Here is a 24,833-nt window from a genome sequence, read left to right as displayed (position 1 = left end):
ACTATTTAATTTTCTCTTCTCCATTTCAATTAATAAATACAGAGCTATAAAAAATCATTGAGCAAAAAACAATAGAATTTGAAATACTTGAAAGTTGCAATTCTGATCCTTATGTGCCTCCCTGTTGTCTTTAATTAAAATCATTATATTTTCAATTGTTTTCTTTTCACAAGAGAAAATGTCAGAATCTTTATTTTTCACCCTGAGAATAATTTTCTTTGTGAAACTGAGAATATTGAGAATATTGGCAGATTCTGTGCATCTGAGCCCACCTTTATTAAAAATAATTAGTACTAAATGTAACTGGTTGTTGATGTAATGGATCATCATATTCTAAATTCTAGATCATAGTCTAAACATGTGATGGCAAATTTTTTTTTTAATTCTTTTTTTTTTTTTTTAAGATTTTGTTTGTTTATTTGACAGAGAGAGCACAAGCAGGGGGAGCTGCAGGCAGAGGGAGAGGGAGAGGCAGACTCCCCACTGAGCAGGGAGCCCGATGCGGGGCTCGAACCCAGGACCCTGGGATCATGACCTGAGCCAAAGGCAGACACTTAACCAACTGAGCCACCCACACATCCCAACAAGCAGCTTTAGTTTGTTAAGGTGTTATAAACCTAGGAATGTTTTTGATAGTATCCTTTACCTTTATATCATTTTTTGAAGTAGTAACTTCAAGGGAATATCCCAAGACTATTTAATTTTCTCTTCTCCATTTCAATTAATAAATACAGAGCTATAAAAAATCATTAAGCAAAAAACAATAGGATTTGAAAATTTGAAAGTTGCAATTCTGATCCTTATGTGCCTCCCTGTTGTCTTTAATTAAAATCATTATATTTTCAGTCGTTTTCTTTTCACAAGAGAAAATGTCAGAATCTTTATTTTCTTTGCGAAACTGAGAATATTGAGAATATTGGCAGATTCTGTGTATCTGAGCTCACCTTTATTAAAAATAATTAATACTAAATGTAACTGGTTATTGATGTAATGGATCATCATATTCTAAATTCTAGATCATAGTCTAAACATGTGATGGCAAATATTTTATCATTTAATTATTAGTCATACTTTAAAATTTGGGAACCAAATGAATTCTTCTATCTAGTGAACTATTTATGAAGTGCTGAAAAATATAGTTTGAAATACTGATCTCCTGGAGCAGCTGAGTGGCTCAGTTCGTTGAGCGTCCGACTCTTGATTTTCAGCTCGGGTCATGATCTTAGTGGTCAAGCACAGAGCCTGCTTGAGATTTTCTTTCCCTCTGCCCCTCCCCCTGCCTGCTCTCTCTCTCTCAAAAAAATAAAATCTTTAAAAAATTAAAGAAGGTAAATCTTGATCTCCTTAGTCTTAGTTTCCTTAATGATTTCTTACATTTGAAGTCCCTTAGCCCTTCAGCATTATCCTTTCCCTCTCATGTGCTCCCTGTGTTACAGTACCAGGATGTGTTCAGTACTCATTTATAGGATTTGGTTTGATTCCACTGTGAAGTAATCACATGCGCTCATGCATAAACACACTAACAATTTCTGCCCCTCCCCCTAAAAACACTGATTTTGGTTTCTTATTAATCAAAATCCTTAATCTACATCCTGAACTTCTCCAGCAGTATTTTCTGGAAACTTTAACCTATTGAGTCCCATTGTTCATTTCTTCCAAATGTTTTCTGGTGCTGTTTTTTGTTTTGTTTTTTCACACAGCCATTGAGCTAAGGTGGAAGGAAAATGGTTACCCACAGATGCATGTGTGGCAGTAAAATTGTCAGGCAGCTAACACCACTGCGGGCATGACTGGGTCCCATGCTGGTCGTCTTAGTTATAGTGGTCATACTTGTGGACAGTGGGACAGCGCAGTGTAGGACAAACAGAACAAGCTTCTGTTTGAATCTGCCCATACACCTCTTCCCCCTATGCCTCTGTTTCTTCATTTATAAAATGGGATAATAATGTTGACTCATCAAGCTGGTGATAACAGTTCTATGAGATGAACATTCAAAGGTGCCTCGACCTTGGTAGGCACTCATAAATGCTAGTTGTTTTTTTCTCCTACCTCCCTTAACGGAAGTGTCAAACACACATCTTTCATCCCAAATTAGTGTTGAAACTCTTCCCTAGGAAAGGCTTAGGGAACAATTCCTGATTGAAAAGTTATTAATATCTCTCGACAGTAGCTACAGATACAGTAATGCCACTTGCTCTACCACTGGCCACATCCACATCCTAATATGCAATAGCCTCCAAGGGAGATCTGGCCAAAGCATAAGCACTCATGAGGAAAAAGGCAATTCTATGTCCCAGGAGGAAATTCCGAGCACAGATTAAATTGTCACCTGGCCCAAGAATGAATTTTTTGGAATTTTTTGTTGAAGTACAGTTGACAAAAAATGTTATATTAGTTTCAAGCGTACAACATAGTGATTCAGCGGTTCTGTGCATTATACCGTGCTCACCCCAATAAGTGTAGTCACCATCTGTCACCATACAACACTATTATAGTATCATCAACTGTACTCCCTGTTGCTGTACTTCTCATGCTTGTGACTTAAAGCTGGGAATCGGAACCTCTCGATTCCCTTTACCTATTTGGCCCATCCCCTCACCCTCTGCCTCTGGCAAGCACCAGTACTCTCTATTTAGGAGTCTGTTTATGGTTTGTTTTGTTTTTTTAGATACCAAATATAAGTGAAATCATATGGTATTTGTCTTTCTCTGCCTGACTTATTTCACTTAGCGTAAAACCCTCTATGTTCGTGCTCGCTTCGGCAGCACATATACTAAAACCCTCTATGTTCATCTGTGTTGTTGCAAATGGAGGATCTCATTCTTTTTTTATGGCTGAGTAATATTCCTCTGTGTGTGTGTGTGTGTGTGTGTGTGTGGCGTGTGTGTAAACATTTACATACTGCATCTTCTTTATCCATCTATTGATGGACATTTAGGTTGCTTCCATATTTTGGCCATTGTAAATAATGCTATAGTGAACATAGGGATGCACATATCATTTCAAATGAGTGTTCCTCTTTTCTTTGGCTAAATACTCAGTAGTAGAATTATTGGATCATATGGTATTTCTATGTTTAATTTTTTGAGGGACTTTCATACTGTTTTCCATAGCGGTTGCGCTAATTTACATTCCCACCAACAGGGCACAGGGTTCTCTTTTCTCCAAGGATGAATTTTATTTTATTTTTTTTTTTTTTTTTTTTTTTTTTTTAAGATTTTATTTATTTATTTGAGAGACAGAGAATGAGAGACAGAGAGCACGAGAGGGAGGAGGGTCAGAGGGAGAAGCAGACTCCCTGCCGAGCAGGGAGCCCGATGCGGGACTCGATCCCGGGACTCCAGGACCATGACCTGAGCCGAAGGCAGTCGCTTAACCAACTGAGCCACCCAGGCGCCCCTCTCCAAGGATGAATTTTAAAGAGAGAAATCATAAGTCCAGTGCTAACACTAAGGAATGTTAGCTTCTCCATTTTGTTTATTTGGGAATTCTCATTGCTTCTGATGTGGTGAAAGACACCTTTAGCTTCCTATTAAATATCAGATTCATTCAGGTTTGGCAGTCTCCGAAGATTCTCCTAGTACACTGAGAAAGAAAAGGAGTGTCTGACAGAAAGGGGTAGGGATGGAGGATGAAATGACATAGATTCTTGTGCCTCCTTCATCCAAGAACCACAATGTAAAGGAATGTATAATTACTTTTTAAGAACATGTTCTACCCAAGTGATATCTTTCTACCACAGTTAATTAGCAAGACATGACACTTGTTTTAAAAAGCCTAATACAAAAGATAAGGAAAAAAACAGTGTGAAAAGACATTAATTCCTACATTTTTTTTTTTAAGATTTTATTTATTTATTTGACAGAGAGAGAGATAGTGAGAGCAGGAACACAAGCAGGGGGAGTGGGAGAGGGAGAAGCAGGCTTCCCGCCGAGCAGGAAGCCCGATGTGGGACTCGATCCCAGGACCTTGGGATCATGACCTGAGCTGAAGGCAGACGCTTAACGACTGAGCCACCCAGGCGCCCAATTCCTACATTTAATGTTCAGCTTTTCTATCACTAATATTCTCTTGAAAACCTCCAGGATTAAACCCTTCATTTGTGATGAGGAGCAGGATGGATCCATATCCCTAGAGTAGAACATACACTTCTAAATCAGAGGGAATTTCTAATACCTGGATGATGGAAAGAATCAAAGATTACTGATGGTCTCCTTTTATTGTCAAGTTCATGTGATCCAGTTAATGAATGCAGAAAGTGATTTCCAGAGAACCCAAACACTTAGTTCAAAGTGACACAAATAATTATTCTCATAGCCAAAGTGTAAATACAGGTCTTTCCATATCACTGGTATTGACCAAGAATGGTACAGGAAGTGCTGACCTCTCCATCTCTATTAAGTCCCTAGAGATACCCCCAAATACCAGTGCAATCTAAGTAGAAGAGTGTGCTTGCGCTGCAGATGCAGCTTCGAGACTGGTCCTGTCTTACGCCCTCTCTTACTAGTTTGCCTCTCCTACAGCTATCCTATGAAGGCACTCTGGAGCCGACCTGCTTGTCTCCCAGGCCTGTGCTTCAGTCGATCCTCTGAAAGGATGAGACACATATGCGCATCTGTCTGTTTGAAATGTCTTCCTGTCACCTTCTATAACCTCCATCACACTTAAGTTTATTCTGATCACTGAGGGCTACTAAGCTGGTCATCATCTTGCTTTTATTTTCTTCTCCATTTTCTTTCTCAGTCTTGGCATATGTTTAGAAATTTTACAAATAAGCTTTCATAATCACATATTTTATATAATGTACATAATTCTTTCCATATAAGAAAAAGGCTTCGATATTTCCTTCTATTGTTTCTCTTTTGTTCTAAAGACATTTTATGGCTTCATTTCTTCCAGGAGATGCTTATGCATGCTACTTGAAAGGCCAAATGAATTCTTAGTAGGGAAGTTTGAACTGACCGTGCTGATCCCTAGGATACTTTCCAAACCTAGCAAAACTGACTAGATTTGCACAAAAGTTAAGAATCTTTTGTACCTGAAAATAAATATCACTGTGAAGAATATTTGCGTGTATTGGTTTGAACGAATAATCCAAAGATTTTTAAATTCTACATTTTCTCAAAATAGTCTTGTGTTTGGCATATCATTTAAGCACAGAAACATCAACCAGAAAAAAAGTTTTCCTTTTTTTTTAATTTAATTTTTTCTTTTACAAAGCCCTGTGACAGATGTGAAGATGACATTTGTGGAGATCTGAAATAGACTTCTTAGGATGGAAGAGGTAATGTACTTGATCTGTCACCAGTCTCCAGAGGGCGGCAGCCCTTTGGCCTGTGGATGCATGCTGGTTTGCAGTTCTCTCAAGCTTACATACCAGAATCACTTTTAAAATATGGAGCAGCGGGGCACCTGGGTGGCTCAGTCATTAGGCGTCTGCCTTTGGCTCAGGTCATGATCCCAGGGTCCTGGGATTGAGCCCCGCGTCGGGCTCCCTGCTCGGCAGGAAGCCTTCTTCTCCCTCTCCCACTCCCCCTGCTTGTGTTCCCTCTCTCGCTGTTTCTCGCTCTGTCAAATAAATAAATAAAATCTTAAATAAAATAAAATAAAATATGGAGCAGCAAAATAAACCTAAAGTGGCACAAGGTGAAGGAAGACATAATATTAATCTAGCACCTAAGAAATTACTTATCCTGTGGTAAGTAAATATAAAAAAAATTGTAGTGAAAATACCCAATAAACCTGAATGTATATATTATATGAGTATATAGGAGTATAAATTATGTCTGTATACACACACATCAGATGTTTATGGTTTTTCTTTGGGTTGTAGTGACATAAGTAATTTTTCACCAATATTTCTTCCCAAACTTTCTTTCACAAATATTCCTTAATGAAAATATTTTGAGAAAATTTAAAATTATTTACAGATACACTGCAAATATAAAAATAAAATATATCTATATGTTCTTTTGCTTCACCTATTAATATTTTACCCCACTTGCTGTGTGTGTCCTGACTCTTTCTCCTTTAGGTACGTAGACTCCTTAATTGTTAAATGGGTAAAATCAACTTTATTATATATACTTACTCAAATAGCAGATACTCTTATGCTTATGATTTTTACTAAGAATTACAGATTTATAAAAGGGTTGACACCAGAGCACCTATAAATTTGCTAGTTTTGTGTGGTTCAAAGGGGTATTTTATGAAGGACTATAGGTACCACAAAATCTTCCCAAATACCAACTTTACACAGTAACAGCCATAAAAAAAAAAAAAAATTGTCTTTGCAACTAGGTGGTTAAAGTAATCAGTTATCTAAGTTGGACTAATCCATGCTCACATATTCTCAATTTTAGTGTTTAAAAGAAAAAAAAAGTTTGTTCCTGGTTGGTCATGGTATAATATTGAGTACTTCTTTTTCAGCATTTTTAAAGTTTAAGAAACATTTAAAATGGGAAAAGAAGTGATTTCCGATTAGATGTCTTGAACAAAGAAAACTTGGGACATCTTTATGATAAGGCACTAGGTATTCTTGAAGAGTAAGTGAGTGAGAGAAATCCATTCATTTCTAAAGCTAATTTACTACTAAGACCTTTTTTTTTTCTTCATAGCTCTATAAAACTTAAAAGTTGGTAAAGATTTTTGAGGCCATTTGGTTCACGTACCGAAGATAGAAGTCTGCACTCCAGCATCCCTATTAGGTGGAACTTCTGCCTTTGCAAGAAATTTTTGGGAGGAAACCATTGGGGGAAATTACTTGTTCTATTTTGGGGAAGCTCTGATGTTTAACAAAAAATGCAGTTCCTTCTTACACTGAAATTTCCAAATCACCTTAGCTGTCCCCATTTGTTAGCTTTCATCACATTTTATTATGGTCATAAATACACGTCTTACTTCCATGATATGGCTAGGAAATCCTTGAGGAGAAAATTCCATTGCAGTCTCCCTCCTTGATCATTTTTCACTTATGATTGGTAGTTAATATTTTGGAATATTTGGTTCTGCCAGATCTTCATGTCTCTTAACAATGACCTACTAAGTGGTTTTCTTTCCATCCTTCTTTGGCCCATTTCCTCACATCGCTACTGAAGTTGTCTTTCTAAAAATCAGAAGTGTCCATGTCTCTCTTCTGCCCTGCTTAACAAGAAAATTTGAAGTTCTTTCTGGTGTCCTCGCTCAGTCCAGGTAGATCAGCTGTTGTTCATGGGTCTGGAAGCAGAGGAAGCCATTAGTCCTTGTGTTTCAAATAGACTAACTTGGTTTCCTCTCTGCCTTTGCTGGTGCTTGAGCGGGTCTGTGAGCTTTCCTGTCTCCAAAGAGAACATTGGCCTAATGTGGCCATTAGAGGTTTGTTAGGAGAATTAATGAAATCATATACAAAAACACTTTGTAGAGTGGTTGATGCAAACACTAAATAAGCATTAGCCCCGGTGCTGGTGAGAAATAGTTTTTATTCAATTTTTGTATTAGGAACTTTTTTTTAATCATTGATTTATTTTTGGGAAAAGATCTGCATTCACCTCTTTGGTTAAAAGTTAGATAATAAGTTTCAAGATTTGCTGCTTTAACAAAGTTTATGTTGTAAATTCCATTGATATTGACCAATCTCTTAAAACAGACTTTACAGTATTAGATATTTACAATCAAAGGTAAGTAACGGGCAGCAGACAGATTGCTACACACTTGAAAAAGCAAATTAAAGTTTTATTATTGGTGAAAACTGCTAGAAAATAAGGTATAAACTGTTGTGTATCTGTCTTAGACCCAAAACCTTCAAATGAATTTTCTCAGATCATTGCCAGTAACTTTGATATACCGTCTATTTCTTTTGCTAATGTCAAAAATCCTAATTCTGCAGTTTGTTATTGTCCTCTTAAGTCCATTGTGTTTTTGATTTTGCATTTATAATTATGCAAATATCAGTTGTGCCTAGATTAATTTTATCTGAGAATAATTGCTGCATATTATAAAATAGTCATACCTTAGTGACCACTGTTTACATTCCTATGTAAGGAGTAATTAACTTAAAATCAGCACTTGCGGGGTGTCTATGTACAGAAATGGACTGGGGGGAAAGTGGAGAGATTGTAATTCCTAAGCAACTCTCCATCTGTGTGCCCGACTTAATGAAGCTTTGCATAGCCTTGTAAATTAAAGTAAGGAAAGGCTAATTTTCTCATCAGTTAACTGCTGCCAGCCTGGAGCAGAATATTCTAGCAGATTAATAGCTCTGGCAAAACCACGTACATTGTTAATAGTTTAAACTCATGTAATGCAGGCCTTATCCGGTGCCATGTGCAAGAACAGATAAGTGGTGGGAGAGTTGAGACATTAATTTCTACACTGAGATTTTGGAGAGGGTGGAGGATGAGGGGCTGTAGGGTAAAGCAAGAGGAGTCTCAGTGGTAGAAGGAACATAGCAATATTGCTAAGTTGAAAGAGCCTAAAGGAACAGAGACCAAGAGGAACCAATGAACAATTAGGACTACACACTTAGGTAAATAGCATTTATCCAGGTAACAGAGCTGTGTTTTCTTAGCAGGTTGCTCAAAAGTAACAAGAATTTTCCTGTCTTTCAAGCAACCCCAACCCATGACTTTCCACATAGAGTTTTCATGAACAGTTAAAATCAGTAACATATGTCCAAGGTTTTCATGTGTTTTAACAATTCATATCCTTTTGGGGCATTTGGTGGAGTATGCAGTTCCTGATCTTGGGGTTGTAGGTTCGAGTCCCATGTTGGATATAGAGATTACTTGAACCTTAAAAAAAATTCATATCCTTTAGATTGTGTCCCATTGAAATTACTTGGTGGTAGCAATTTTACTTCTGGTGGCTAACACTGCCTGGTACTTAGTAAGCTCTCAATAAACATTTGGTAAATGAATCAATGAGTGACTATATCTGCTGGATAGCAGATGAGGCCAAATGAGTCAGTCATTTTAGCCAAAGGGTTGTAGTTGCTGTCGGAACTTATTTGTATCTAAGGAAGGGAAAAAAGTATTACAGTGAAAAATTGTTGGTAATGATGTAAAATAAAACATAATAATTATAACAAATATCTTTGACCTTGCCATGTGCTTTAGCCCTTAGGTTAAAGTCAGTATATCTTTTATCTTGGATTTGGGAAAACTTAAAGTCATCAAGCCATCTGTCTTAGAAAGCTGCCACTTCTGTAGGACTTAACTTCTGAGGTAACCCTGGTCATCCTAAATCATCCCTTTCCTCAAACTGCTACTTCCTTCAAGGTCATGTTCCCTTTCACTTTCATGAATAACTTCTTTATGCTTCATTTTTTACTTGCCTCTTTGACATCTCAGTCTCCTTGGCTTGCTCTTCTTTCCTGCCACCTAAATATGGCTTTTCCGTAGAGTTCTGTCCTTTACCCCATCTAATTCTCACTAAAGGGCCTCTTTTGCTGGAATCCTATGTACCCCATATCTGTTTCTCTTGTGCCAACCTCTTCTGAGCTCTAGACCTGTGTCCAGCCACATAATGTGACATATTAATTTGGATGACTTTTAAGCATCTAAATTCTCAGACTCAATCTAGTTTTTTTCCTCCATCAAGCCTAAATTTTCTTCTTGTATTTATTGTTTTAGCTAAAGGTACTATCTTTTTGAATGTGGTCATTCAGTCCAGAAAACTAAGAGTCTTATCCACTCTCCTCTCCAGTTAATCTAGAGATCCTCTCAGTTCAGTTCCTTTTACGAGTCTTGCCTCGGCCTCTCACCATCATCTTGAGGAGCATGGGTTTATTCAGGCCCATGTGTTTTGCCTGGATCATTGCAGTCATTTCCTAACTGGTTGCCTTGCCCCCCTCCCAGCATCTTCCCTCTTTATTCCATCATCTCTGCCTGTCTGGCTTTTCCAAAATGCAAATAAGCTACTCTGCATTCTTTACCAGCAAAATTCCATCTTTGGGATAAACTTGAAAGTTCTTAGCATGGCATCAGATCATTTCAGTCAGCCCCTGACTCCCTCTCTAATTTCCTGTCCTCCTTTTCCTTGCCTTCCATTCTGTATTCTGTAATAATTGTTTGTTCTGCAGATAGACAATTGTTGTTTAACTCACATGTTGCCTTTTGTGGTGTTTTCTCTGTCTGAACTTTCTTCCCCCCACCCCTTTTTTTTTAACCTAATATATTTGTACTCATCCTTACCCAGGTAGTTTATTTTCAAAACTTTCCTTAATTTTCCAAATAACTAAACCACTATTACTTCTGTGTTACTATTATACTTTATGTATATTAAAGTATACATATATTCTCATCTGCACCAGTTAGCCCAGGTGAGCACATAGACCTGAAATAAAAGTTTGTTGAATGGATACATAAATGAATATACTCACTGTTTTGAACTTAGTGGCTATGATTTCTCCATTTATAATTTCTTCTCAGCTTTCTGGAATGTTGCCATATGCTGTATTTTTTTACAATAGATATTCCATGTCTTCATGAACATTGTTATGTTCCAGTGGGCATTCATTATCTTGGTTGCATTAACCCTTTTGAGGTATCTGTTTTCTAGTGTTAGGAAAAGAATCTACATAATTTAAATTGTGGCCAACAGATATACATCAGAATCCAGAGTTCACAAGAGGACATGACATTCTCATTAGGCACAAAGAATATTTTTCAAGCCATGTTATGTTACTTGAAAAACAATTAACATATTGCACATTATTCCTGTGAGACACAAACTATTTCTTTCCCATTTTAATTCGCCTGCTTAAAGATAGACAGACAAAGATAGATGAGTTTACACTCAAGGTGTATGCATTTCCCTTGTGGCCAATGAACCAATTTCCTTTTCATATTTGCAGAATATTGATACAATTATTCTTCATCAGACATAAAATTTGAGTGTATAACCAGTTTGTGGAAATCACCTAGTAATTTATTACGTTGATAACAGCAATTAAGTCATAATTGCTTGTGAGAAATATAAATTGACTTTCTGTTTTAAATGGCTAATTTAACATTGCAAACCACAGACCTATAGTGTAACTAATTTCTGGGATAAGAAGTTTGTTTCTCCTATCATTAAACTTAAAAAATTCAACCTTTGGGGGCACCTGGGTGGCTCAGTTGGTTAAGCGACTGCCTTCGGCTCAGGTCATGGTCCTGGAGTCCCGAGATCGAGTCCCGCATCGGGCTCCCTGCTCAGCAGGGAGTCTGCTTCTCCCTCTGACCCTCCTCCCTCTCATGCTCTCTCTCTCTATCTCATTCTCTCTCTCAAATAAATAAATAAAATCTTTAAAAAAAAAATTCAACCTTTGATAATCCAATAACTACTCAGTTGTTGAATTCTTGGGTTCATGTTATATCTTCATTTTTCCCTTGTTGCTAATCTTTTTAATATTTAAAGATAGAACAAGGGAGATAATTTTAGATAGAAATGTAATGTGTTGGTAGGCACATGGTTTTTTCAATTATTTAAAAATGCAAAAGCCATTCTTAGCTTGTAAAGCATACAAAAATAGATAGCAGGTCTAATTCGGCACAGAAGCCATTGTTAACCAACTCCAGTTTAATCAAACCTTCATGTGAGACTTTCAGTTGTATAATTTTTATTTGTGACATTGCTGCTTGCAATAACACTCCCCTCTTCACATATACACTCTATACTTAGGTGCACACCTTATGAACACTTATTGATGTAGCTTACGATGTATGGAAATTCAAAACCATTCCTTTTGTAGATGAAACAGGATCAAGGATTATACAGTGTTGGTTCACCAACCAGAGGATTTGGCTGCCTCGGCGAGTCTGCCTCACCCAGATGCAGAACTGACATTTGTCATCACGATAGGTGATGCACCCCATTCCAGTAATTCTGAATCTCAAGCTCACTGAGCCACATCCAATACCAGTGTAAACCAACATGTGCATACGTGACTGAAGGGCCACCCACATGGATTCATCTGCACATACTAGGTTCACTGTAGGGCCCTACAATGCTCCAGATGCCTTTTGTTAAAGTAGGAAAAAGGGCATTTTTGTTAATGAACCCTAAATCTGCTAATCAAGTATTTGTCAACTACTTATGTGTGAAGCACTCAGCTGAATGCAAAAGACACCAAAGTGTAAGGAAAGCATCCTAATTGGCGTGTGTTCTCTCTCCCTCTCTCACACACATACACACACCCACTAACAGTACATGATAATGTCAGACAAGAGTCAGGGGTAAGCTGGATGATAAGTGACAAGGGGTTCAATAATGGGACTTAAGGGAGAGAGCCTAGTAGACAGATTTAAAGATAGTCTTCCCTGAGTAGGGTCAATAAGAGCTTCACAGAAGCATCAGGGAGGAAGGTATTGAAAGATTTAACAGAGAATAATTAATGCTATGGTAACACATGAAGTATATGGGGTGGAGTGTGACAGTCGGAGACCACTTTGGCTGGAACCAGAGGTTCGTGAATGGAGTCATGGGAGGTGAAGTTAGAGGAGCAGAGATTGGTGTCAGATTGCAGAGAATCTTGAAGCCTGGGGACCTTGAACAGAAAGTGATGGTTGTGAGCTTGTATTTCTTTAGGCTTTACTTGCTGAAAATGACATCCCAATTCTGAGGGTTGGGTGAAAAATGCAACCCATTGCTTAGTTATGCTGGGAATTTTGACATATTTTAAAAAGAGAGGATAGAAATAGGATTGGAAAGCCACCAGGTAAGATTGCAGCATCTATAGTCAAGTGGTTGGTGACTATAGGTAGTTGGGGAGCCATTGCAGGTTTTGAGATTCAACAGAATTTTGAAAATGGTTGGTTGGGGAAAAATAAGTTGTACAAGAAAACAGATCAATGGAGAGTCTTGATGGGAGAATAAATGGGAGGTGATAGTTGCCTGAATAAAGGGTGGAGGATGGAGTGACAATGGAAGTATAAACTATTACATTTAAAAAACTTTCAAATGACTTATTTACTACTTCCATGTGTCATCTAATATTCTAAGCTTTTTATACATATTATTTAATTAGCAACCCTATAGTATAGATACTGATACTGCTAGTATCCCCATTTTTCAAATGAGGAAACACTCATCATTTAAGCAACCTGCTCAGCTAGCAGTTACAGCCAGGAGGAGCTGGAGTCAGGATTCTAATCCACACCGTCTAACTCTGTTCCATTTTACGCCTGGTCGTAGATTGTCCTGATGCTTGGTGTTTCAACACTAGTGCTTGGGAGAATGAGGCTGCAAATGCATGGGCTTTGGAGTCAGAGACTCCGGTTGTTTACTGTGTGGTCTTGAGCAAGTCACTTACCCTGTGTGAGCAGCATTCCCTTCATTTTTTTTTTTTTAAGGATTTATTTATTTTGACAGATAGCACAAGTAGGCAGAGAGGCAGGTGGAGGGAGAGGGAAAAGCAGGCTCCCCACTGAGCAGGGAGCCCGATGTGTGACTCGATCCCAGAACCCTGGGATCATGACCTGAGCCGAAGGCAGCCGCTTAACCAATTGAGCCACCCAGGCACCCCTCCCTTCATTTTTGTAAAGTGAGGATTCCTCATTGGTCTAGTTTCCCATTAGTGCACTGGAGATTAGAGTGAGATAATGGGTTTCTGTTTCCTTCTTGCTTCTGCTTTTTCTCCATAGAAATGAGGGTGTTAGGCTTTGGAGGATGAGGAGGAGTTTGTTCTTACACACGTTACGCTTGAAGTGATGGACATCCAGATGGCAATATTCAGTGTGCGACTCTAGTTCTAGGTAAGGGCCTGGGCCTTGAGAGGGTCAGAACTTAAGTTCTCATTCATGAGCGGGGGATGGTTAAGGCATGGGAGGAATTGAGCTGTCTGAGGACAAGGAGCAGGACCTTGAAATTTGCCAGCTACATGGGTAGATCAAGGACACGAAGAACTGGGGAAGAAATGAGAGAAAGAGCCATCAGAGGGGTATAAGGAGAACCAGAGTAAAGCAAGAGCTTGTTAAGCATGGATGAGCCAACTAAGGAGTAGATGGTTAATTGATGAGAACTGAATTAAAAAGGTGGTTGGCAATGTAGAGAGTTCAAGGGAGAGAAAAGAGATTTCAGCAAGACTAAAATGTTTTCTTTCTTTGACCCTCTAAAGATTTGATTTGATTAAATGCCTTTTAGATACTTGCTTTCTAATCAGTCATTAATGTAAAGCTTAGGATGATTACCTTTGCCCTGCTTTAGTGTGATTGTTAGCTATTATTCTTGTCAGAACTTGTGTTCAGAAAATGTCCACAGCATCTCAGCAACATCCACAGATGATGAGAGTAGGGAAAACGGAACCAGCCTCCACTGGTTTATAACCTCCAGTAGGAACATCCCAGAGCTGGACTTAACTTGCTCGCTGTTTTTTATGCATTAACTTATGGTAAATAACTCTGTCTTCCTAAATAGTTTCTCCTCTCAAATGAAATTCATATAGGCTTTGATTTCTCTTAAAAACAAAAAAAACCCCAAAACCCTTAAATATGTAAGAATAAGAAGTGCTGCATAATTATCAAGTCATTATCATTGTCATTTATTTCCAATTAAACTGAGCTGTTTAATTGCAAATATCTTAAGTAGATAAATGGCAAAATTAGTTTATTTTTAAGTATATGCCTGAGAAGAGAAGAAATCAATAAGGTACTATGCAATTTTAAAATTAAAGCAAATCTAAAATGGAGGTAAGAGGGTTTTTTTTTGTAGCTTAATAAAAAATAGATGATTAAAACTCCATATCCTTAATAGTTTCCATTCCAAATGTTACCTCAGTTAGGCCAAGAGAAACTTTTCATGTAAAGATAGAAAGATTCTCATTGGGAGAGCTTGGCACAGAATGAAAAAGATGAAAATGTTTCTGTGTTAATTATTGATACACTACAGGGAGAATGAGTGTTCAAAACCAAGCAAATAACATGCTTTTGATTTAGAAACCCTGGTTAATTTATTAAACTGGTCTTGATTTATGCTTTTATCTTAGACTTGAGTCTTTAAAGGAAGTATTTAAAGCACTCGGAGTCAGAATTATGATCATGCCTCATTGTCTGTAGATGGCTTTCATTCTCAGTTTTCACTGCTATAAAATTCCATTATTTCCCCTCCATCTGTAGTCATTTTAATGGGCAACTGGGAGAGACTGCTTCAGGGTTACTAGTCAGATATTTTTAACTGGATAACAGACATTGTTTAAATAACACTGGAGTAAATAGTTAATAGGTGTTGCCAGGATTTGCTCACCTGTTTTATTTTGTATTGTATCAGCGCTTCAAAATCATACAGGAATAAAATTAAATGTGTTAAGACACTTTGGTCCCACTAATGCTCTTTGTGACCTTCTATGATCTAGACCATTTCTTCATGCTGGTCCATTAATTTTCTCATGGTAATGGGCATCACACGTGCCAATAGATACATGAGGGAAACAAGGCAGTTTTGTGGCAAGATCCTGGACCCCGGAGCTGTAGGGCATGGGTCCCACTTCCAGAGTTGTACTTTGCTCTGGAGTGTGTACCCAGACAATTACTCATCTATCTGGGCACATTTCTTGCTTTGTCTAATTGCCATCTAGGTGTTGTTTTTTTTTTTTCCTGTGTTTTGTTTTGCAGTTCTTGTTATTGTAAATTTGGTCTTCCAATTGGATATTCCTTATATATATGAAGGCAATTAATTTTGCATGTTGATACAAGTGACTTCATGAAAAAAGTTTTCTAGTAATTTTTTTGGTAGATTGTCATTTTTACAAATTAATAGGTATAACATCTCCAAAAATGATTGTATCATCGTCTTTCTACTTTTCATACCATTTAGTTCTTTCTCTTTTCTAGTTGTGTTTTCTAGAAACTTCAGAATAATATTAAATAATTTGAGGGACACCTGAGTGGCTCACTCGGTTAAACATCGGACTCTTAGTTTCGGCTCAGATCATGATTTCAGGGTCGTGCAATCAAGCCCCACGTTGAGTTCTGAGCTCAGTGGGGAGTCTGCTTAAGATTCTCCTCTCCCTCTGCTCCTCCCACTACTCTGTCTCTCTCTCTCTCTCAAATGAATAAATAAATCTTTAAAAAATATATTAAATACTTTTTATGAATTTGAGAATTTTTTTGTTTTGTTTCAACATTAGATTGCTTCTATTTACATCAAGTCTGATGTGGCTTTTGGATTAAGATATTTGTAAATAAATACAGGACACACAGATATACATAGACACATAAGCACAATTTATCACCAGTGACTTCTTAGCTTCTAAACTCAATGGACATTTTCAGTCTTGATCTTATTTACTCTCTTTGTAGAGTTCCCTACTGTTCTCCCTTATCGACTATGGTCATGCAATCTCTGGGATCTAGTTAAATCTGACCATTCTTTATTGTATCATTTGTGAGCTTCTGGATGTTGTGTCTTGGACTCAGTCTTCATTCTGTTACTTTCCCTTGGGATTTCATATCCATTTTCATGGCTTCTACTCCTGCCTTTATTCTGATGATCCTGCATCTTTATAGATGGCCCATTTTCATACACTTATAATCAACTTCCACCAGAGTTTTCCACTTAAATGCATCATGGCCACCTTAAACCTATTCAGAGTCAGCAAATGTTTTCTTAAAGTGACAGTTTTAAATATTCCAAGCTTTGTAGGCCATACAGTCTCTGTCCAAACTTTTCAACTCTGCCATTGTAGCATGAAAATGGCCAGTATGTAAATGAATGGGCCTGATCTGTGTTCTACTAAAACTGTATTTACAAAATGAAGGCTGACACCCAGGATAGAGCTTGCTGACTCCTGCATTGTGCATGTTGCCCATGCTATAAATTTAGGTTTTATCTTTGATGACAACTCCTTTATTCTCATAGGATGTATATCTTCAAATTTTGCAGATTGACATTCTAAATATGTCCCACAGTATGTACTCTTCATCTACACAAACATGATCTTGTACTGTCCCCATTTTTCTTCCGGGTTCTGAAGGCGTGGCAATTGGTCTTCAGTCTTCTACTTTTAGTCCTGCCAAAGCTAACTTCTCTAACGGCCAGAGGAAACTTTCTAAAACTAAACAGGATTATACTACTCCTGTGTTTCTAACTCTTGATGACTCTTCATTGTCTGAAGCAATGTTCACAAAATGAAAGCTTGTTAACATGGCATAGAAGTCTCTCAGGATGTGGTTGGGCTCTCTTCACCAACTCTGTCTCCTGTTCCTATTTGGGTCCATTCATGTCCTTGGAGAAGCAAATGCCAGGGTAGGTGGGATTAGATATGTGAAGAGGAATTCCTGTGAAGGATAAAGTGGGAGAGGACCAGCAGAATCAGCTGAGAGAGATTTTTTGACTGCAGTGCCGGTCAAACACCTGTGCAAGGAGAGCAAGAAAGAAAAGGATTTTTGTGGGAAGAGGCTCAACACAGTCTGAGAAAGCCTCAGGCCAGTGGGGAATCCAGAGCAGGAGCAGAGGCAGCCTGTTGGGCCAGTCCCCATTGCACCAGAGTGGCCTGATTGTGCTCAGTAATTGACAAGGGCTGCCTGCGGTCAAGTGTGGCTTCTAATGAAACTGTGGTGGATCTTTAGGTACAGCAGATGGAGGCAGTCCCTCAACTGTGCTCACAGAGAAGTTTCTCTTAAAGGAGAATTGATAGGGGTACCTCCATGGCACCAAGCCTGTGACTTCACACTTCAGCTTCAATAAGCCTCTTGTAATATTCTTCATATACCATGCTATCCTTCACCTCCATGCATTGGTTCCCAATTCCTCTTCTGTCTGCATGAACTCTTCCTGCCCCTGACTTTGCTTGGTCAGCTACTTGTCATTCCTCAGGTCTCAGCTGAAGAATAATCTCCAGAAACATTTCTTACCTCCCACCTCCCAAATTGCCATCACTCAATCATTCCTTAACATCATTGGTATGCTTTCCAAATTAGGATTGGTTGTACATGTTTTTGGTTTTATTTTTGATTAGACCATAAACCTCTTGAAATAAAAAAGGACTATTTGGTCTGTGCCCTCAGACACCCACAGTAACTGGCACCCATTTTTGAATGAATGACTCTACCCTCATTTATTTATTGGAAGGGCAAGGTGACCCAGATGACACACAAGAAAACAGTATGAGAGATGATACTTAGGCCATTAGAGTTTAGGAGAGTTCCACAGCTTAACTATGAGATATATTTTTCTAATTGTGATTAATTAGGCTCATTTCAGCTGAATATGGGCTATCTGATACAGCAACAGTGCTTAAAGTCAAAAGACCCGTGTTCAATCCTGGTGTCCTTTCCTAGCTGAATGACCATGTCTCAACATCCCAGCATCATTTTTCTCTTCAATAAGATGGAGAAAGTAGTATTAAGGGCACCAAATTGTAGACCTGTCAAACCATCTGTAATGTATTCAACCTCTTGCTTTGCAGAGGTCTCTTTTCTGCCTCCTACTCTATCAGCCTGCATCAAGCATGACTCAATGTCCCATGATTGTACTGAAATTTCTATCACAGAACTCCTTGTAGAGAGAATGGATGGTAGCTGTGATTTAAAATCAGGGCTTTTCTGCTGTGAATTGTGTAAGACTAATGAATCACAGACCTGTACCTCTGAAACAAATGATACATTATATGTTAAAAAAAAAAAAAAAAGATAGTAGGAAGGGAAAAATGAAGGGGGGGAGATCGGAGGGGGAGACGAACCATGAGAGACTATGGACTCTGAGAAACAAACTGAGGGTTTTAGAGGGGAGGGAGGTGGGGGCATGGGTTAGCCCGGTGATGGGTATTAAGGAGGGCATGTACTGCATGGAGCACTGGGTGTTATATGCAAACAGTGAATCATGGAACACTACATCAGAAACTAATGATGAAATGTATGGTGACTAACATAATAAAATAATTTTTAAAAAAAGGGCTCTTCTAACAATTGTACGTGCAGTGAGGAGGTAAATGTATTCTAGGAAGCAGTTTTGAACTATATAGACTCCTGAATTATTTCAAGTTAAAATTGTTATAGAGTTCAACATTGGGAGTAATGGGAGATCAATTATGTAGGACTAGAAGAGACCATTAAGCACTGACTTGATGGAAGAATAGAATCCTAACCTCCTGTGCTTGGGGATGAATTGTTTTGGCTGCTTTCTTTAAGGCCATGCTTTCCAACTGCCACTCCTTAAAATGTAAGAACACAACATCATTTCGTAAAATTAAGGATGTTAATAAAGAATACAATAAGTAAAAATTGCAAAACACGCAATGTTATGCAAGTCAAATAAGCAGAATGAAAATAGGCAAGATAAAAAGAAATTAAAGTCTCATTTAAAAAAGAAACAGATAAAGAAATGTAGGCCTGCAATTTTAAAATGAACTAAAATGACAATATAAGATGGAACTGAAAGATCAAAAGGATAAAAAGATTAAATGAGCTTTAAGAATACAAACAAGAGACTTACATACTTCGCATGTAAAATCTCAGGGATTAAAATGCGTTAAATAGTAGGAAACAGCATAAAATCCTCTCACAGGGGCACACCTTTGTCTAAATGGGGAGACAGCAAGCCTTGGCCTTGCCCTTTCTCTGGTGCTGGCCTGTTACCCCCTTAAAATACTCCCTCTGTGACCAGGGAAGAAAGTTTTGATCCGGGATGCTGCTTCGCCCCTTCCCGCCAGTAGAGGGCAGCCGCACAGAGGGGTGAGGCCAGGCTGCGCTGATGCACAAAGAGGCTGTTTGCTGGTCTGAAATGACCCTGAAGTGTGCTAGGAAAGACACCTGCCTAGATGTTTCTTAAGTCACTCCCAAATCATGCAGAAGCAAATATCCCTCCCTCTCTCTGCTTTGACATTCATTCTCTGTATTTCTTGATCAGAATTCAGCTCCAAGAGTTTGTTTTTTCTTTTAACTTTAGCAACTGTAAATAGAGTCTGTCTTCTAGCCCTTGAGCCCCTGGCTTCATTTGGCTGTGTGTGTGTGTGTGTGTGCTTATTTTTTAAAGCTTGTTTGAGATCTGTCCAGTTTTCTGAACACACACCCACACACACAAACACACAAAAAACCCATACCCCCTCCCATTTACCACACATTCATCCCCCTCCACCCATTATACACAACCTAAACACACATGGACAATGCATACCCTCCCCCCCACACACACACATAGACACGTGTACACAGCCCTTTACCTTTATGCCTTTTCTCTCCCCGCCAGCCTTTCACATCCATCATTCAGTGTTTCCAATCTCCACCACAGATAGAGATGAGAATATTGTAAATTTATTGTTTCTTTCTCAGGGAGATTTTTAAAAAGCTTTTCCCCTGTAATCTATAAATAATGAATAATTCCATTAGAAGTGTGATGAACAGTGTAACTTTTATGCAGAGTTTTTCACGCTCAGTGTTTCAGTGCATTTACTTTCATGACAGCCTAGGGCCATGGCAGGTGAGAAGATCACTCAGCTGACACCGCCACAGTTCCTAAAGTGTGTTCCTGGGTTCTCCTAGGTAATACATGCATTTTAAAGGGAACCCTCTCTTTGCTCAATAGGTTTGAGGAATGTTGCTGTAAACTGACTCCTTTAAGGCAGAACTCCCCTAAAGCATTGCATGTGATAATTTGCTCTGGGCCATGCAGTATTTCCAAAACATATTGGCCAGGGAAGCTTATTTTTTCATCAAAACATTACATCTCTAAGTTCAGTGTTCCGTGGAAAATAATTTAGGAAGTAATGTTCTAATGACAGTAGTACATTTTCCTCTGTTCTGCAAAGAAACTGTTTTACAGTTGCCCTTATTGAAGAGTTCAAATTTACCTCAGTATATTTCCATCAAATTGGCACTTTATATTTTTTGTACAATGTATAATAAAAATTCTATGCTAGAGCCAATATATGATTCTGAAGAGCCTCCTGAAACCTCAAAGCAGAATGAATGATTCTCATTATGTTTTATGTGAATCTGAGTTTCTGTAAAAGAGTTCTTTGAAAATCCATAATCTTTATAAAGGAAAATAGTTGAATTCTATTTTGATCAAGTGTTTCTTTAATTAGAGTGCCGGTCCTTAATGCTTGTTCCATGATAGGATAATCATAGATACATCAACCAACAGCAGTGGAAAGAGAGTGAGAAAGAGCATTCAAAGGGCTCCCCAGCTCTGGTACAGACAGCCAGTGTGGCAGGGACGTCAATGTTCCCCTTCTCAGCCTGCCTTTGTGAATGTTCCCTGTAATGATACATGCTGCAAAGCCATCCCCTGCACTGAGGCCTCTCCATGATGTTTTGACACCGTTTGGAGGGTTACTAGTACCCAAGGCCCAGGGTCTGAGTCATACTGGTCTGAGTGAAGTAACAAATCATCTTCTTTCTAAGATCTAAGCAAAAATGTGAAGCTGGTCTTTATGCCAAAACCTGCCACAGAAAAGCTTTATCTTCTGTTTGCATGACCTTATGCATTTGCCCTCTAAACTGAAGAGGGTGCTTTGACCAATGAGTAATTTCCTAGGACATCCAAGATTCCAGTGGACCTCAGACCTAGTCTGTGTTTAGTGGATGCTTCTTTTCTTTTCTTCTTTTCCATCTTTCCTTTCTTCCATCTCTTTCTCTCTTTCTCTCTCTCTCCTCTCTCCTTTCTTTTTTTTTTTTAAAGATTTTATTTATTTATTTGACAGAGAAAGACACAGCGAGAGAGGGAACACAAGCAGGGGGAGTGGGAGAGGGAGAAGCAGGCTCCCCGCCGAGCAGGGAGCCCGATGCGGGACTCGATCCAGGGACTCCAGGATCATGACCTGAGCCGAAGGCAGTCGCTTAACCAACTGAGCCACCCAGGCGCCCTCTCTCTCTCCTTTCACTCTTTCTTTCTCTCTCTCTTCCTTTCTCTCTCTCTTTCTTTCTTACCTTTCTTTCCTTCCCACCTGCTTGCACTCATTCCTCGGCACCTCATAGCCCTTGTGTTGACAGGATCTCTGCTATGGAGACATGTGCATTATAACAGGAGAATCTGAGTCAGAGCCACTGATGCCTGGAGCTCAACTTTCAGCAACTGCCTTAGGATGCGTTGGAAGGTTAGGGAAAACTTTGCCAGAGCATATAGTCAGACCTATTTTGTAATAACTAAGCAGTTTTTTTATATTCCATTAGAAAAAAAAATCACACAAGTATCTTTCATAGTCTCCACCAGTTTTTAGTACTAAGCATTCTAGTAGGTAATGTCAGTTTTTAAAATTTGATGAACATTTAAGGAATTAGGAAATCAAAGGAAATTGCCATGAAATGGCAATCCTACCACAGGATTGTAGTGTTGGAAGACCATTTACTCCATTACCGCCACTCTGGTCCTCAGACCTCTGAGTGTGCACCTCCTATGAAGAGGAGCATACTATTTCCTGCAACAGGTCTTTCCACTCTAGTTAGCATTGTTGGAATGATCTTCCTTGTTTTGAGCAGAAAAGTGGGCCCTGGTGGAAACCAACCATTGATTAAAGTCAGCTCTGCCTTTTTCATGCAGTTATCACACAATTTGTGTCTCTCCACTCCCTTGACATGCTGGGAATAATATTCTCTAGGTTCTGCTCCTATCCTGTCTGGCTATTTCTTTGATCTCATTTTTTTGATTCTCATCCTTCTGCACACCCTAGGGATTGGTATTAATTGGGTCTTATATGGTCTTCTTGTTCTATTGACATTATTAGTATACCAGTCACTGTCTTGTGTCCAGATAACCCTGATGATCCACAAGTCCTCATAGAGGCTGATCTATCTCTTGAAATCTGGATGCCTATTTCTGTATCTGGACATGCCCCACTTCTGGACATCCTCAACTACATGATTCCAGGCTCCTCAGAATTAGCAGGGGCAAAGTGAAGCTTAAGTTCTCTGCAACACCTTCCTTTAGGGAAACATTTCTATTTTTTCTCTTATCTAGGCTCCTTCAGAACATGCTAGTATCCTTATCATGATACTGTCAGTTAATTGTAACAAATCTCTCTCACACACATAATGAATCCTTTTCTAGAACACTAGTTTTTTTTATGCAAAATATATTACTTTTTAGCAGGAAGTAACCTGTAAAGTATATTTCTGTTGGATGCTATTTGCCGAGGTTTCAGAAGGCATCCTGCCATGGGACTCTCCACTTCTCATGAAATAGATAAAATGTGCACACTAGTCACTAATGGATCTTTAAGTCATTGATTCCATATCATGTTCTTGCTCTGGGGCTCTAAAATCTTCTCATAATCCTTCAAAGTGCTACCCTGAAATGTGCTTTCCTTGAAGGCTACGAATGTAAAAAGAAAAAATAAAAATAAAAAACAAAGCCAGTGTCACAGTCTCGTTAGAAAACCCTTTGATTGGTGCAGCCTTTTCCGAGGACACATTCTTGAAACAAGATGTGCTGTTTTCTCCCCGACGATTAGATTCAGGGGAAAGTATCTTACGGACAGTTGCCACTTGGTCAAGGCCACTTTGGTATTGGTCTACGCAAGCAGCCGCCTCTCCATGGAGAGTCTTGCCCTGGCTGCAGACATTTCTGGTTCAGGAAACAGGGCGCAAAGGCAGGCGTGTCTTTCCCCCTAATTCTTTAACGGTGCTGCTTTCAGAATAAGATCATCCTGGACCCCATGACGTTCAGCGAGGCCAGATTCCGGCCGTCGCTCGAGGAGAGACTCGAGAGCATCATCAGCGGCGCGGCGCTCATGGCCGACTCGTCCTGCACGCGCGACGACCGGCGCGAGAGGATCGTGGCCGAGTGCAACGCCGTCCGGCAGGCGCTCCAGGACCTGCTCAGCGAGTACATGAACAACGTAAGTCCTGGGCTCGCGGGGCTCACATCCGGTGGGTTTGGGCGCTGGCTTGTGGCTCTCGGGGAAGCGTGCGTAGCAGGAGGAGAGGGCGGGGGTTCCCGGGAGAGACTCGGCGCGGGGGTGGGGGCGCCGGGGGGCGGACACGGAAGAACCGCTTTGGGGGAGAGGTGTCTTGAGCTTGCGCCAGAATGCATCGTTAGCCTGGAAGAGAGTGGTGGAAGGGCCTGGTTGGGAACTTGCGCCAGAATGCATCGTTAGCCTGGAAGAGAGTGGTGGAAGGGCCTGGTTAGGAAAACTTGGGCCGTTTACTTGAATGATTTCGCGGTCATTTTGATGGCTGGCCTTAGACTGAGGTAAGATTGCAGTCGGTGAAAGTTGGATGGTGGATGGAAATGAGGATGCAGTGAAGTCCTCCTACACAGAACACTTCCCGAGCTAAGGATGGCTACAGATGCTGATCTTCATCCTTAAGAGGCATTAATAAGCATAACAGGTTTTCAGATGTTTGTGCAGGCTCGGTTAAGGTGGAACTGTTCCAATGGCAGTAAAACTTGGAGGAAGTATCGATTCATTGTGCAGTTGGAAGTTCTTATGAGAACTTACTAATCTCCAGGTTTTCAGTGGTATCTAGTGATCTGCAGCACAGACAATAGCTGTCCTTTCCCACAGTTATGAAGTGTGACAATTGTTATATACCTGAAAACTACACAAAGAAGATGAAATCCATGTTCTTTGTTTTGAAAGGCACTGAATTATGTTTGTATTGATTTGCTAAATTCATTCAGCTGAAGTGATGCTGGTGGTGCCCAGTGCTTGTGACCTTGAATGATCTGGAGTTTCTCCTGTCCTGGACTCCTGGGTTTGAGAGAATTCAGCATAAAGTGGTAAAATGTAGGTAAAGTGAGGTCTTGACATCACATGTTGAAGTACTGTTCTATGTAGTGGTCAGGTAGGGAGCAGGGCACTGAGAAAATCTCATGGCTTTTGAAGCCCATGCTGGTCGTTTCAGAGCACCATGAGACAGCCCTGAGACAACACAGTCAAGCCAAGTCCTCCCTGCAGCCCAATTCTTACCCCCACCGCCCGCACGCAACCTAAATGACAC

The 24,833-nt window shown here is 39.5% G+C and overlaps 1 protein-coding gene across 6 annotated transcripts in view; it reads left to right on the top strand.

Moving 5' to 3' along the window:
* CTNNA2 (catenin alpha 2) overlaps positions 1-24,833 on the top strand; it is a 957,367-nt gene that overhangs the window by 223,877 nt on the left and 708,657 nt on the right. For all 6 annotated transcript variants that reach the window (XM_035001191.1, XM_035001192.1, XM_035001190.1 and 3 more), the window contains exon 6: positions 23,525-23,728. In XM_035001191.1, the coding sequence (XP_034857082.1) occupies positions 23,525-23,728 (204 nt within the window). The remainder of the gene's footprint in view (positions 1-23,524; positions 23,729-24,833) is intronic.

This window comes from Mirounga leonina, unplaced genomic scaffold, assembly GCF_011800145.1.
Source record: "Mirounga leonina isolate KUSES-001 unplaced genomic scaffold, KU_Mleo_1.0 Mir_125, whole genome shotgun sequence".
NCBI classification, from domain to species: Eukaryota; Metazoa; Chordata; class Mammalia; order Carnivora; family Phocidae; genus Mirounga; species Mirounga leonina.
The sequence above is the reverse complement of the archived record's forward strand: the minus strand, read 5'-3'. Positions and strand labels throughout refer to the sequence as shown.